At 45.2% G+C, this 13133-nt stretch overlaps 3 protein-coding genes across 3 annotated transcripts in view; 1 reads left to right on the top strand and 2 right to left on the bottom strand. All coding sequences in view use genetic code 11, as the record gives it.

The window, feature by feature from the left end:
* Positions 1 to 2608, top strand: part of EGR_04023 (Chromodomain-helicase-DNA-binding protein) — a gene marked incomplete at both ends in the record, with an annotated part of 31427 nt that extends 28819 nt beyond the window's left edge. Inside the window, 4 exons of the mRNA XM_024493272.1 lie at positions 517 to 777; positions 1442 to 1748; positions 1866 to 2117; positions 2553 to 2608. Of these exons, the coding sequence (XP_024352371.1) occupies positions 517 to 777; positions 1442 to 1748; positions 1866 to 2117; positions 2553 to 2608 (876 nt within the window). The remainder of the gene's footprint in view (positions 1 to 516; positions 778 to 1441; positions 1749 to 1865; positions 2118 to 2552) is intronic.
* A 67-nt stretch (positions 2609 to 2675) lies between these two features.
* On the bottom strand, positions 2676 to 7010 carry EGR_04022 (hypothetical protein; the record flags this gene model as incomplete). The annotated part of the gene is made up of 3 exons (XM_024493271.1): positions 2676 to 2876; positions 3899 to 4048; positions 6960 to 7010. The coding sequence occupies 3 exons, from the start codon at positions 7008 to 7010 to the stop codon at positions 2676 to 2678; spliced, it is 402 nt and encodes a 133-aa protein (XP_024352370.1).
* A 3196-nt stretch (positions 7011 to 10206) lies between these two features.
* EGR_04021 (Neuropathy target esterase sws) overlaps positions 10207 to 13133 on the bottom strand; it is a gene marked incomplete at both ends in the record, with an annotated part of 19889 nt that continues 16962 nt past the window's right edge. The window contains 4 exons of the mRNA XM_024493270.1: positions 10207 to 10318; positions 10905 to 10975; positions 11792 to 12495; positions 12597 to 12663. Of these exons, the coding sequence (XP_024352369.1) occupies positions 10207 to 10318; positions 10905 to 10975; positions 11792 to 12495; positions 12597 to 12663 (954 nt within the window). The remainder of the gene's footprint in view (positions 10319 to 10904; positions 10976 to 11791; positions 12496 to 12596; positions 12664 to 13133) is intronic.

The following is a 13133-nucleotide window of genomic DNA, read 5'->3' as shown; positions in this document are numbered from 1 at the left end:
AACTGGATGTATTCATGTTCCATATTGGACCGTCTGTAGTGGTTTGTCCTCTTTAATGCCCAGTGAATTGAAGTGTCTTAGAAACTCAAAAATGCATAATGCAATAAAAACAACTAGACAATCCAATAGTACCTTTAATTCTGGATAGAAATGATTTTTTCCTGGAAAACATATCTGAAGAGATGGGGATGGCTGAATGGGTCCATATTGCAAATGTCAAAGTTCCCAAATCATTTGTCGAATATGTCTAAGATATACCTTCTGGTCCGTTGATAGAAATGCGAAAACCGCTTATGAGATTCTTGTTAAGCATTCAAAGTGGCATTGGTGGTTCTTTTTAAGTCAGAGTTAACACATCAGAAGTTGTTTCAAATTTGAATTAAGTAATCTCTAAGAGGACAAATAAATCCACCCCCCAAATTGCTTCCTGTCCCCGTTTTTTATTCAAATATGCTTTTATTGGCCCCTAAAAATACGAATTTGGCTATTTAGTACTGTTCTGTTTCATCCTGCCAGCCCAAGGCCGAAACATTGGAGGCGGAGACAGTAGACGAGGGTGCCGTGAAGCTGGAGACAGACGTGGAAAGCAGGCTGCACCATCGGCGTTCCTCCTTCATGTTCAACATCGCTGATGGCGGTTTCACTGAGCTGCACACCATCTGGTTGAATGAGCAGCGCGCACTGGAGGAGAACACGGAGGGCTATGAAATTTGGCATCGCAAACACGACTACTGGCTTCTAGCCGGTGTGGTGCAACATGGCTATGGACGCTGGCAGGTGGGTACTGGTGGAGGGACTATTCTCTTACGGACTAGAGCGTTTCATATTTGATGCCTCAATACTCCTCTACAAGCCAACTTCTCGACCTTATTGTTCAGTGTTTGAATTATTCCCGAAGACGTTATGATGCGTACGTGGATGCGATAGCTTTATCATTGCTGTATAAAGGGGCTGTTAGACGAGGAACAGAGCCCATTAATGGCCCACGTGGCGAATTTCGTTTCTGCTTCTAACTTTTCTTCAGCCCTCCCTTGGCCACTCGTCAGCTTCGTGGTATTCAATCTGCCGCGGAACGGGGGACACTCATACTATTGAATCCGCGTTACCTCATCGTTATTAGAAAAGTCATGTAGTTAGATTGAGCTCCTGTATGTCACGTCTTCTGTTAAGTGAGTTTCATCGGAGGGAGGGGTTTGTTTGGATAGTTATGCTTTAGGGAGGATGATATCCCATAGCCTGGTCCGTGTACTAACCACAATTCAAGCTATCTGTGTCTAGACGTAGCTTTGTTCTCGACACAAAAAGGTCGAATGACCCTTGACGGAAATTAATGCAACTGTCGGGTTTTCACAGCTAACTTGACACACCTTTCAACCGCCAAATTCATCGTTCTTAGACATTTGCAGTAGAAACCATTCTTGCCTTTTTTAAACAAAAATAGGACATCCACAACGATCCACGGTTCGCTCTGGTGAACGAACCCTTCCGCGCGGATCAGGGGAAGCCCAACTACCTAGAAATGAAGAATCGCTTCCTTGCACGACGCTTTAAGCTGTTGGAGCAGGCGCTCATTATCGAGGAGCAATTGCGGCGCGCGGCACACCAGAATATCGTTTGCGACCCCAAGGATACCGTCCAGAGTCTCAACCGACGTTTCAATGAGCTAGAGTGCTTGGCAGTGGCACAACAACAGGTCTATGCGGAAGCGCTGGCTGGCAACAAGTCGCTCGTCCAATTGATTCATCGTGGTAGGCGCTGGCTGACTTGTGAAGCGGCACTAGGCCTTGTTCGAGTCCCACTTATGCGAATCTGCTAAGTAGTTGAGTCTACCTTTGCCATATAAGTAGAAAGTTTTTCCTTCTCAGCTTTGACGATGATGGAGGACTACTTGGCAGAGATGAAGCAGGACGTGTCTCGCCTCCTCACCCTGGTTCCGCGAATGCCTCCAGTGTCGGATAGGCTAAATCTCAGTCACACAGGCCTCCTTACCAAGTTGACCCAACACCTTACCGCCGCGAAGCAGGCTAAATTGGCACTGCAGCAGCAGCAGCAGCAGCAGCAACAACAACAACAGCAAGCGGTCAGTAATCCGGCTACTCCGATAGACACAGCCACCGGTGGGATGGAAGAGAAGACTTGAAGTTCTACACCGTCCCACCCTTTCCTCTCCTTTTCTTGTGTGTTTATACATTCGTGTGCCTGTCCCCGATCCCCTACTCTCCTCTTGTATGCGTGCGTCCCACCCTTATCACTTTTGTTTGCGTGCTAGCCTTCTTTCTATATCTGCACTGTTATACATCTTATACATATACATCATCTAGCTTGAAACTGAACCCTTCTTTGGTGTGCCGTCCTGCAAGCGGGGTTGGTCAAACATATGAAGTGTGGGCGATCCCGTTTCTGAATTTAGTAGCTCCATCCTCGCTTTGGGTGGCACGATTTGGTATACATATGTTTTGATTCGATGTGGCTGGGGATTGTGGAAGTTCGGCCGCTATTGCAGGAAACGTTTATTTTTCATGGTGTCGAGGCTATCTTCCCTCCCACCGTAGTTGATGAGTCTAGTCGACTTCTGTGGAAGCGTAGTGTGGCCTTCTTTTGGTTTTAGGATTCATTCAGTTGATACTACTCAAGACTGGTTGATGACTCCATCCACTGCCCAAAAACTAAGCAGTTCAGTAAGTACATGACGGCTCTGCAGAATCAGCATTTGGTGCTCGCTCATCCTTGTCATCCTGTTCTCGCTCAAACTGTCTAGCTGTCTGCATCTCATCCGGTTTGTGCGCACTAAACGAGCGTTTTTTGCAACGACGGGAGTGAATACGACATGGCTGATAAACAGGATCGGCCAGTATGGTATAGGGGAATCTATACTTCTGCAAGTTAGGTGCTAATTTTGTATTTTTTGGTATTTTTGTAGATCCCCATGACTTCCTTGAAGACCAGGCATTTAGTAGTTTTTTTGGGCAGAATTTGCATTGCAGATGCACAGAAGGGCTGCAGGCGCAGCCCGAACGCCATACCGCCCAGCAGAAGTACAAAAGTGGAGCTTTTAGTGCCTACCGTAAAAACAAAACGAAGATGTAAACAAAAAATCAAACCACTACGTGACCTTTCCCCTTCTTTTGAGCGTCGTCCCCCGCGCTCTTTTTGGTCAGCCAGCTGCATCAGATATCGCAACGTACTTGGTGCTGTAAGGAAATCATCCCCGAACCATCCACGTCCACATCACTGATCCCTTCCGATAATTCTACTAGATCTGGAGTTCTGTCCTGTTTAGGAATCGCATTAGGGGAAGGGAAATGTGCAGGTCATCAAGTATGTTTATCACTAGTCGTAGGAATACTGGGCTAAAGGCAAAGTTCTTTAAAGAAGAACGGTGCTTGAACTTAGTTTCGTGGAGATTCGGCTTCGTGTCTGTTTCGCCTCACCACGTTGTTCTCACATCTGTGCTGCCCAGTCGTATATCTATCAGGGTGCCATCCAGCCAGTGGAGGGGTGGAGGAGCTTTCGCATGTTCACTTCAATAACATCTTCATACGGATATCGTGAACAGCTCTATAACGATTTTTCCAGACAGTTCATGGCCACGGCTGGTGACGCTTCAGTTAATAACACCATTCCTCCAGAACCCGGAATTGGGGCAGTTGTTGAAGGTAGATGTCATTTTTAATACTTCTGTTAGGAGCAGTCACAGGTTCTCCCACCTGCAGCATATGCCCCACTTCCGTCCCAGCAGTAGGAAATGTGGTGTTTTTCCCTTCGGATCGGATTCGCTTTCCGGTGCCACAAATGGAACACCTCAAGTCTTTCCTGAAGAAGAAGGAGGGCATAACACTCGGGTAGAATGTGTAACGCAAATTTGCAAAAGTGCTGGCCCGATGACACTGCCACCCACCAGAAGCACAAAGGTGGAGCCAAAATGATCTGGAGTCCCAGTACGATGACCCCTTGTTGTAGCTTGAAAATCTTTCGTTCCCTCTCTCCAATACTTGAATGTTCTCGTATTTGGTTGGGAAGGTATTGCATTACCGAGGACTGATTTAGTCTGCAAATCAAATATATAATCGAAGGTTAGTCAAAAATTTAATAAAATGAAGTGGTTTTAGCTATTGAGATTGCGGATGGAGTCGGGTACAGCCCAGTCTTGGAGAGAAATTTTGCAAGTTATCTAGAGTGTTCAATGGTCAGTAGAACCATAGATTAATGCAGTGGGCTCGAAATTTATTCGTAACTTTTTCAAAAACAGTAAACGCAAAAAGAATGTTTTGCAGCAAAATCACAGAGTCGTTTTAACCGTTTACCACCGGAGAAGCGTTTCCACATACATATTGGTGGACGAGAAATCGTCAGTTTTATCAGCCACAACGAGGTTGTAAATGCTTGGTAAAGCCTTTACATGAATGAGGCAGACACCTCATTTAAGTGAGCGCATTTTTAGGTTTTGGGTACCTAAAGATGGGAAATGATTCAGAGTTTGAAAGCCTAATACGGTGGCGACTGTTAGCTCATTCACTCCCAAGGCATTCTGCTTCACTTTCAAAGTCGCTCTCTATTTCCTATCTCCAGCTTCAAATTCTTTTGGTGTTTTGTGTATATTTATTTACGAATCTACATTCTTTCACGGGTTGTGCACTTTCTTTCTACGATCGGTTCAAATATTCTTAGTAATATAATGCCTAGGGACTTCTATTGGTGGAAAATGGTTAGCTTTTTGGTAAAAGTAGTACTGAAGGTCTTGTTTTATCCATTTAAAGCAGACTAGTCGTTGCAACTTATTACCGGAAACTGAACTTGAAATGAGTTTCGCACTTGCTTCGGCATTACTCAAACGTCTTTCAACGCAAAGCTGAAGGACGCTTAGACATCATCTTCAAACCGGATCCTGAATCCATAGAAAAAGTGCATTTATTACACTCTTAGATTTCGCATAACAATGTTTCAAGCTGAAGAAAACTTCCCTTCTTTAGGCTGTAATGGCAGAAAAACGTTTGCAAGTTAGGTGATATGCAAAACGCAAAAGTTTTGCCCCCATAAACAGGCTTGAATGGCATTCATGATTGCTATGTCAGTCTAAGGGTGTGGTGGCATGGCTTTCTGCAAGTGGAAAATTGGATAATTGTCTCCTTTGCAAATCTCGCCTCCACCACCGCCGCCGCCGCCGACACGAGTCACTGCGTGTGCGTGGGAATGCAAGACATTCACCTTCCATGATTTCACAATCATCTTTAATGCGTCTATTAGTGTGGATTTGGCTTCAATCAGACCTCAAATCTACCAGAATAGGTGAGAAGCTAATCAGGAGTATCTAGTGGACACAGCAAACATTCAATTTTCGCCTGTAGAAACTCAGAATTTGCATAGCACTAGCCACTGTGCGTATAATGATGCCGAATTGTCAGAGGACCAAGTCTGCAGGTGTCTACCTCTTTCAGAGGGTAATAGCATCCCTTTTTTTCTACACCGACAAGCATTATCGCATCCTAAAGAATAACTGGACGAGTCAGTTTGGTCCTAAATGGACAAATATCCTGCCAATGCCTGATCACTCCTGCAAAAGGGTAAAGGGATTTAAGCCATAAATGCTATTTACAGTCACCAACTTCGTGTTTTACAAGAAGACAATTGACAGCTGAAACTGCAACACACTTGAATGATTCAAAAACAGTCGTTAAGGCACTACCTTCGGTTCTCAAATGAAGGCAAGAGATAGGTGCGAACAAGTAACATCTTCATGTCTCTAGTACCTAGATGGAAACCAGAAAGGCGTCTGGGTAGTACTGAGGTGGGAACAACGTGACATGTAGGCACAGATATGGAGATAAGTATCAGCCCCATGAAGATATCTTAAAAGACCTTGCATTTAGTTGCCTGTTGCCATAGATAGCGATTTGCGTCTAAGTAACGCTTTGTGGAGCATTATGTATTCCCAATCACCGCAAAATCGGTGGATCCCTCCCCACCAGTGTATTTCACAAAGGGACTGGATTTGCGCTTTTAGTTGAGCCAAAGTGGCTTGGTAAGATCAAAGGACATCCTAGCTACAAATTTCACCCTCCAACCCCAACGAAAACTTGATGACGACGTCAATGCAAAATATTCTTTCATCCCAACAGGGCTTGTGACAACCTTGAGAAGACACAATACACCTTAGATGATGGGAGTTTGTGTTGGAAGTCTATTCCAAGCCAAACACAGCACCGTCTGACACGACCTGTGGTTGACGGATTCCGCAAGTCGCGAGACCTTGTCGAAGATGCCAATTTCACCGCCTTTCAATAAGAGCATGGCTCTGATCTTGCAAGTTAGGCCTTAACCAATTAGTTGAATTCCATCTCTGGACTGAAATGCTTCTTTGAACAAAGATTCCAGACAAAAGTGCACTGAATATAGATGCCCTTGTAGCTGCTGCCGATTCACTGTGTAATTAACAAACTCAGTGTGCAACTGTTGTCGATGCTTCCTAAGGCGTCTTAAATAATCATTTAGGGTAAGGAATCTACTTGACTTTAGTTTTCATCAAATTGTAAGACTTATGCCTATATTTATAACTTAAGGCATTTTCGATGCTTCATTTTATTGCCTGAGCCGATTTTTTTTCACCCCTGCTTAATATGAGTGGCATCTGAAGCACAGGATAACTACATAATGGATGGTTTGCAAACCACCGCATAAAGTTGATAATTGGATAATGCCATCATTGACCTTCAAAATCATACTGGAAGTGTATGCGATAGAGAGAGAGATCGTTTGTGACTGGAGCCTGTAACACAACCTTGAGATATGTCGTGACACGACTTGAGCACAATGCAGAAAGACGAAATGGAGGAGATGTTCACCCACACAAGTTGTGCACAAGAGTGGTTAATCACACTCGTGATCGCTTAGCGCAACCTGAGTTCTGTCACAGTTGGAGAAAGAGATTATTTGACAACTCGGTCGATGGCGCAGTCTCTTACTTCCCTCATTTGTGCCTCGGAGATTTTCCAGTAGTATGTGATGGCAGTCATTTTTGGAATGGGGTTTAAGTAAAACCTTTAATGACATTCTGATGTCCAGAAAATCATCCTTTGCAGAATTTCCGTCCAGATGTAGTTAAGCAAAACTAACCAAACAACCGTTATCATAATGGAATAGGGACAAGTGGAAATGTACTTTCAAAGTACCTTAAATGTAGGGCGTCAGGCTCATCGAATCACTTCTAAGGGCTCTTTCAAAAGAACGGCAATTGCGTAGCCAAAAGTCAAACCATTGGCACAAGATTGCAAACATGGAGACGAGGCATTCCATATTTAGCAACCTGGTGCTCGCAGGTATTTAATTTGTTTACTTGACAATGAAGTGGTAATATCTTCAGGGGGCAACCATTTTCAGTGTGTTTTCTTAAATCGCAACACTGAATCACATTTCACTCTGAAGACGGCAGTTCAACTGATCCGTAGACGTCGGATTTGTAAGAACGAAGCCATGTTCGTATGGAAATGTGGTAACATTGGCAAATACTAACGAGGAATGTGAATATTTCGGAAGATCCTAAGATCTCAGTACACTCTCTACAAAAGTCCTCAACAATGTCATTGAAGTAGTTATGTTTTTGAGGGACTTCCTCCATTCAATAGCGTTAACTTTTAGCCGGTCGAGCTGTTCTGACTTTGGGGGTGATGGAATCGTCAGCGAGATAGTTCTGAAGATGGTGTAGCTATGTCACGTCCTAGGGAGAATGCTACCTACTTGCGGCAGTGCGCGATGTAGGTCTGGTCAAGACCCCTCAATATTGCTTCCTCTGCAAAGCAGATTGCATCAGGGAAGCATCTATCTGGAAGAGGGTGCTAATGCCTGGGCAGCGCTCCTTCGCAGTAAAAATGCAAAGAAACAAGATGGGAAAAATCATGGTCAAAGACTTTTTGAAGTCGTTATGTTTGAAAAATTGTTGCAAGCCTTTCCTTGTGGTAAACTTGATTAATCGGAACTTGATTTTACTGCATGGAAGTAAAACACGGGAGTTTACAAGGGTAGACGTCGTTTTATTCATTCTGTCATAAATGTCCCCAGCTTTTAGCCATTCTTAGGCGATATCTTCCTTCGGCAACCGGTTGATGAAATCAGGATTGGGCTTCATTTGGGTCAGGCTGGTCTATCGTTGCTACCAACGTTGGTCCTTAAGTCTAACCGAAAGTCATGGTAAACGCTTAGAAGGAGTGAGAGGCTATAGAAATTCCTGGAGGGCCCTGTCGTCAGAATAAAAGTCCAAACCGCAAAGATCGAAGAGGCAGAGTTGCTAGATGTGTAAATGAACAAGGGCCAAATCACCTCACATTTGATGGTCATTCTAAACATCAAAATTGGGCACTAGTTGTATTATTTTGACCGTTTCCTAAATTCTTCGTTTTGATTTCGCGGGATCGTAGAGCCTCTCGACTTCACTTGCGCTAAGATTTCCCTCCAATCATGCCGGTGCCCCACCTCCCCCGAATAGACATTCTGCCCAGGAAGTAGCCCTTCTTTCGACTTTGCGAAAGCCTCGGGACACTACATTGTTGGCAGCGGATAGCGAGCCCGACCCCAAAGGTCAAGCACCATGATTTCTACTGCTGGGGGATAAAACACCGTGACAGAAGAAGTGCATATGCCACAGATAGGAGAATCTCTGATGACGTGTAACAGAAGGGTTGAAAGTGACGTCCATGTCCTGCAGCCACCCCGGTCCTGTGTTCTACAGGAATCCTGTTAACAACCGTAAACTATCTAAGAAAGTTCGCTACGGAGGTGTCTACGGTACCTGTTTGAAGATTTCAATAAAAATGAACACGAGATACCTTCTCCACCTTTCTACCAGCTGGATAAATCCTAGAAAGATAGGGCTAGGCAGCGCCGAAACGAGGTTAAATTGACAAGGAGAAACTGAGGCTAAATAATATCCCCACGAAACTAGCTTGAACCCCATTCCTTATTAATCTACTCTGCTTTTGTTCCAGCGATGGACACGCGTGGTAGTCAGCACATTCACCCTTTCCTCAATGCAGTTCCCAAGCAGGGAAAGACTCTAGAACCCTTGGAACTGCCAGGAGGGATCGGTGATGTAGCAGTCAGATATCTCCTAAGTTGCACGCAACTTCCATGGCTGGCGAGGCTGGTTTGTGGGTGTTTACTTGCAGCAGCGATTACGTGATGGCTGGTGCAGGTGGTTGACCAAGGAAAGCGCGTTTCGTTTTCGTTTTTTGTTTTGTTTTGGTGGTAGGCACTGAAAGCTCCGGGCTGCGCCAATAGCCCCCAGGTCCTCCTTAAGTTGGCAATACAAATTCTGCCTCGGGATTGTGACTTCAATCGTCTTTAGGGAAGTCTCAGGGAGGTGCAGTATTCACTGCCACAGTTTAAATGCAGAAGAATAGCAGAAAATGAGCCACACAGAAGTGCACCGATTGCCATCTTCAACATTCAATCACTTTGCGTGGGACGGATCATTGAAAAGGCACGAATCTTCGAGAAGCTCGTTGTGAGAGCTAGAAGTGTTTCTGGGAATGGTGTGTTTCCAGAACATGGTTCGAAGGCGTGCTTTTCAAGGTGGAGATTAGCCCCAACTGTGATTGTAGAATGCCAGTAAAATAATGCCCACGTCTGGTGTTACAATCCTCATCACCTCTCAGCAAAAAAAGAGCAAATGAACCCGCTTCGACGGATAATTTGGTCAACAAAAAGCTATCTTGAGTGTTCCGTTTTATCCCGGGTTGGAGGGCTTTTTATGTAGCCCTAAGCCAAAAAAGCTAAGCACCGCGAAGCCATTAAAGTGAGGGCTAAAATGCACACGCGGTTCCTACCACCACAGCCTGGATGTCGCGATGTTCTTCAATGACACCAGCTGTTAGTAGTTTTCTGTTGAGCTAGTCTACTGCTGCTTAACAGCCAAAAGATGTAATCACCCACAGACCAGTAACACCCTGCAGCGCGTCGCGCCACCTGATGCAGTCAGTTGTTTGACGTCACATTTGGGTAACGTGCCAACCAAATCATGAAATTCTCATCGCACCTACCTCAAGTAGCATGACTTCAAGCCACCACCGCAACGTCAAAGTAAAGCCGACAAGAGGCTCCTTTAATGTGCAATAATGGGTTGTGCCTTAGTTCAGGACTGAACGAAATGTCGGCACCCGTTTGGTGCCAGATAGTTGAATGGAGTAACTGACACCACATTGATGGATGGATTCGAAGTCAGACGCCCGCTCGTCGCAGCTGAAGTTCACCAATTTGGCGGTAATTTTCCGCTTCATCAAACCTCGGAAATGGCGTTGTCCTGGTGCTAGGCAGTTGATCCGCTTCAAGTCTCCCAGACAGAGTGATTTCGAAAAGCAAATTTCCGATACATCCACGAAGAACTTGAGTAGGAAATATGTCACTTTATTTCATATCAAATCTAGAGTGAACTTACTATTCCGTCTACATCTACAACAAATACTGCACTCTCGAATTAAAACACTTTGATGCCCAATTCAAACAATGTGACGCTGTCAATAATCCTTTCCATCTGAAACAGTTGATTCAAAGTCGGCGAGTGCTAGCTAATCCCAAACTATACCACCCCCTCCACAACCCACAAGAAGAAAGGGAGATGCCAAATCTATCAAAATAGGTGTGGCTTTTTTGACTCGATCCAACTTGTACACGCACGCGCACACATCATGAATGATGCGTGTGCAATGCCATCTTACTTTCAAAACGAATCGAGAAACGCAAAGGTAACTAAGGAGGGAGAACTTGGCTGCCCTCCCTCCCCAGAAAAAGAAAAAGCACACACAGGTAGGTGAGCAGATGGTAAAAGAAGTAAAATTTACAGGAAGTTCCGCGAATAAAGCGTGCAGCAGAACGAGAACAGGAGGTAAAATAGGGTAACATTGCTGTACATGTCTCACTTAGTCCGAGGGCCCGATGAGCTCAGCTGCTCCTCTGAGGCGGAGTAGGGAAACAGAGGCTCCCAGAGAACCTACATGGGGCAAAAAGGTAAACAGTGGGCATAAGGTCAACTAGGCAGCTGGTTAGAAAGTGAGGCTGATCTCAAGTAGGCGAAAAGAGGTAATAGCACGCGGCAGGCAATTCCACCTTACTCATAATCGGAACTCCATTGAAGTAGAGGAAGAGGGATTCTGATGCTGCGTTTCACTTGAGAGATGCCGCTTTGAACGCTGAATGAAGAAAAGCGAGAGAAAGTAAGGCGAATCAGATGCTGAAGCTTCCTCCAGGATTTCCTACCTCCCCCAACCTTTCCCTCTGTTTAATCCCTGTTTAGGTCATTAGACATGAAATTTCGGTCGAGAGTGCTATCGACAACAAGGGGCGTTTTGACAGCAGAATTCTTAACAAGGTGGTGGAATAAGTAGACAGAGGTGAATGGATGGGTGTTAGGGATAACTCTTCGTTTCAATTGTGATGGGAAGTCACCAACCGTGATCGATTTACTCGGTGCCATAATCAAAGCCGTCATGCATGGTGCCAGTTAGTGGTGGACCGATAAAAAAAGCATTAGCAGATTCTGGGTCTTTTGACACCCGAGTCACCAAATCTTTGAAAGTGGATTGAGTGAAACTCTACTTGTATGCAAATGAATAAGCTGCTCAAGAGGTTTTTCATACTACTCTTCGATCCGAAGTCCAACATTTCCTCGTTCCGCAAGCAAGTTCCGAAAAAGCAATGTAAATTTCCATTCCAGACAAATACGCATCTCTAACTTCTTTCACAAAACGACTTTATCGTATCAATCAAAGCCGACGATAACCAGAAGGAAAATAATCAAACCACGTACCTTATTGAGAGAGCCCCTCCGATGCGGGCGATGTCGATGGGCTTTAACCACAGCCACCACCGGATCCGCATCCTCACCTCCGACCTCTTCCTCCTCCACATTTTCTGCCCTTTCTACCTGCACCATCGCCGGGACGCTCGCCCATCTTGCTCTACTATCCGACGATGACTGTGGCGCTGACTGCGACGGCAGAACCATCGGTGAGGCTGGCAACCGGCCCTCTGAGGTGAATCGGAGGGAGGAAAGCTCAGGGTCGGATGCAGTGACGAGAAAATCGTCATCAAAGCTAGTCCCACCGACGCGATTACTGTGGCGACTGTGACTACGACCACCGCCGCCGGCCTCGCGCCGATTCTCAGCATCAGAGCCGGAAGGAAAGGGAGAAGGAGGAGTGTCTTTAGGCGAGTGATGATAATGAGGTTTCATCACACCATCGAGTGTCGCCGACTTGACCAAGTCAGCGCCGAATGGATGACCAACATGGAGTTTCGTGGACACAAGCTGCTGCTGGTGCTGCCGGTAACGCTGATGCAGTTGCTGACGCTTATCTTTAAATCTCGCGGTCGGTGCATAAAGCCATTGTTCAGCCATCGAGAGAACTTTAGCGTCGTCAGGCTTGTCGAAGGCCGTAGAACCCATGGCGAGGTGGGAAATGCGCTCGGGATGGAGGCGAAGCCAGGTCTTGCACCATTCCCCATCAAAGTCTGAAAAGCAATCCCATGAGGTAAGACAAAAGCCAGCATAGAGCTAAATAATTAGTTGAATAAAATAGGAAAATCTGCACACAAAACAGTTAGAAGCTTACCGGGACGGGTACGGGTCTCGCCAGACGTTGAATCCTTGGGAGAGACGTTTTCCATGCTGCCAAGTCGCTGAAAGAGGAACAAGTAAAAGCCAACCCAAGGGTTACCTCGTATTTTCAATAACTCCCACTATCAGTGCATCACGAAACGTATAGGGTTAACTTTAAAGGTCCATTTATAACCGGAAGTAAATGTAATGCTTAGGGTAGTATTTTTGAGAGAAGGTATTCAACTTCGGCATTGGTGACAAACTGCATCTTTTAAATATTACACAAAAAACCCACCATTTCTGGAGGGCGAAAACCGATAACGAAGCAAAAACAGTAACTTGGAGATCCACGCAAATAAAACTCCGTTCAAGTTCATTCAGTGAAACTCCACTTTCTGACAACGAACCTAAACTCTCGTATTACGGGAAGGGGAATGTCCAGCTCAACAGCCCAGAACACTAGTTATCCTTACAGTTCCAAATGAGTGAGGAGAACGTCGCGGCCTCCACCATTGAAAAGTTGAGTAAATTAAAAAAAACATTTATTAAT

This window comes from Echinococcus granulosus, assembly GCF_000524195.1.
Source record: "Echinococcus granulosus chromosome Unknown EG_S00023, whole genome shotgun sequence".
Lineage (NCBI taxonomy): Eukaryota > Metazoa > Platyhelminthes > Cestoda > Cyclophyllidea > Taeniidae > Echinococcus > Echinococcus granulosus.
This window is presented reverse-complemented; position numbering and strand designations above follow the sequence as displayed.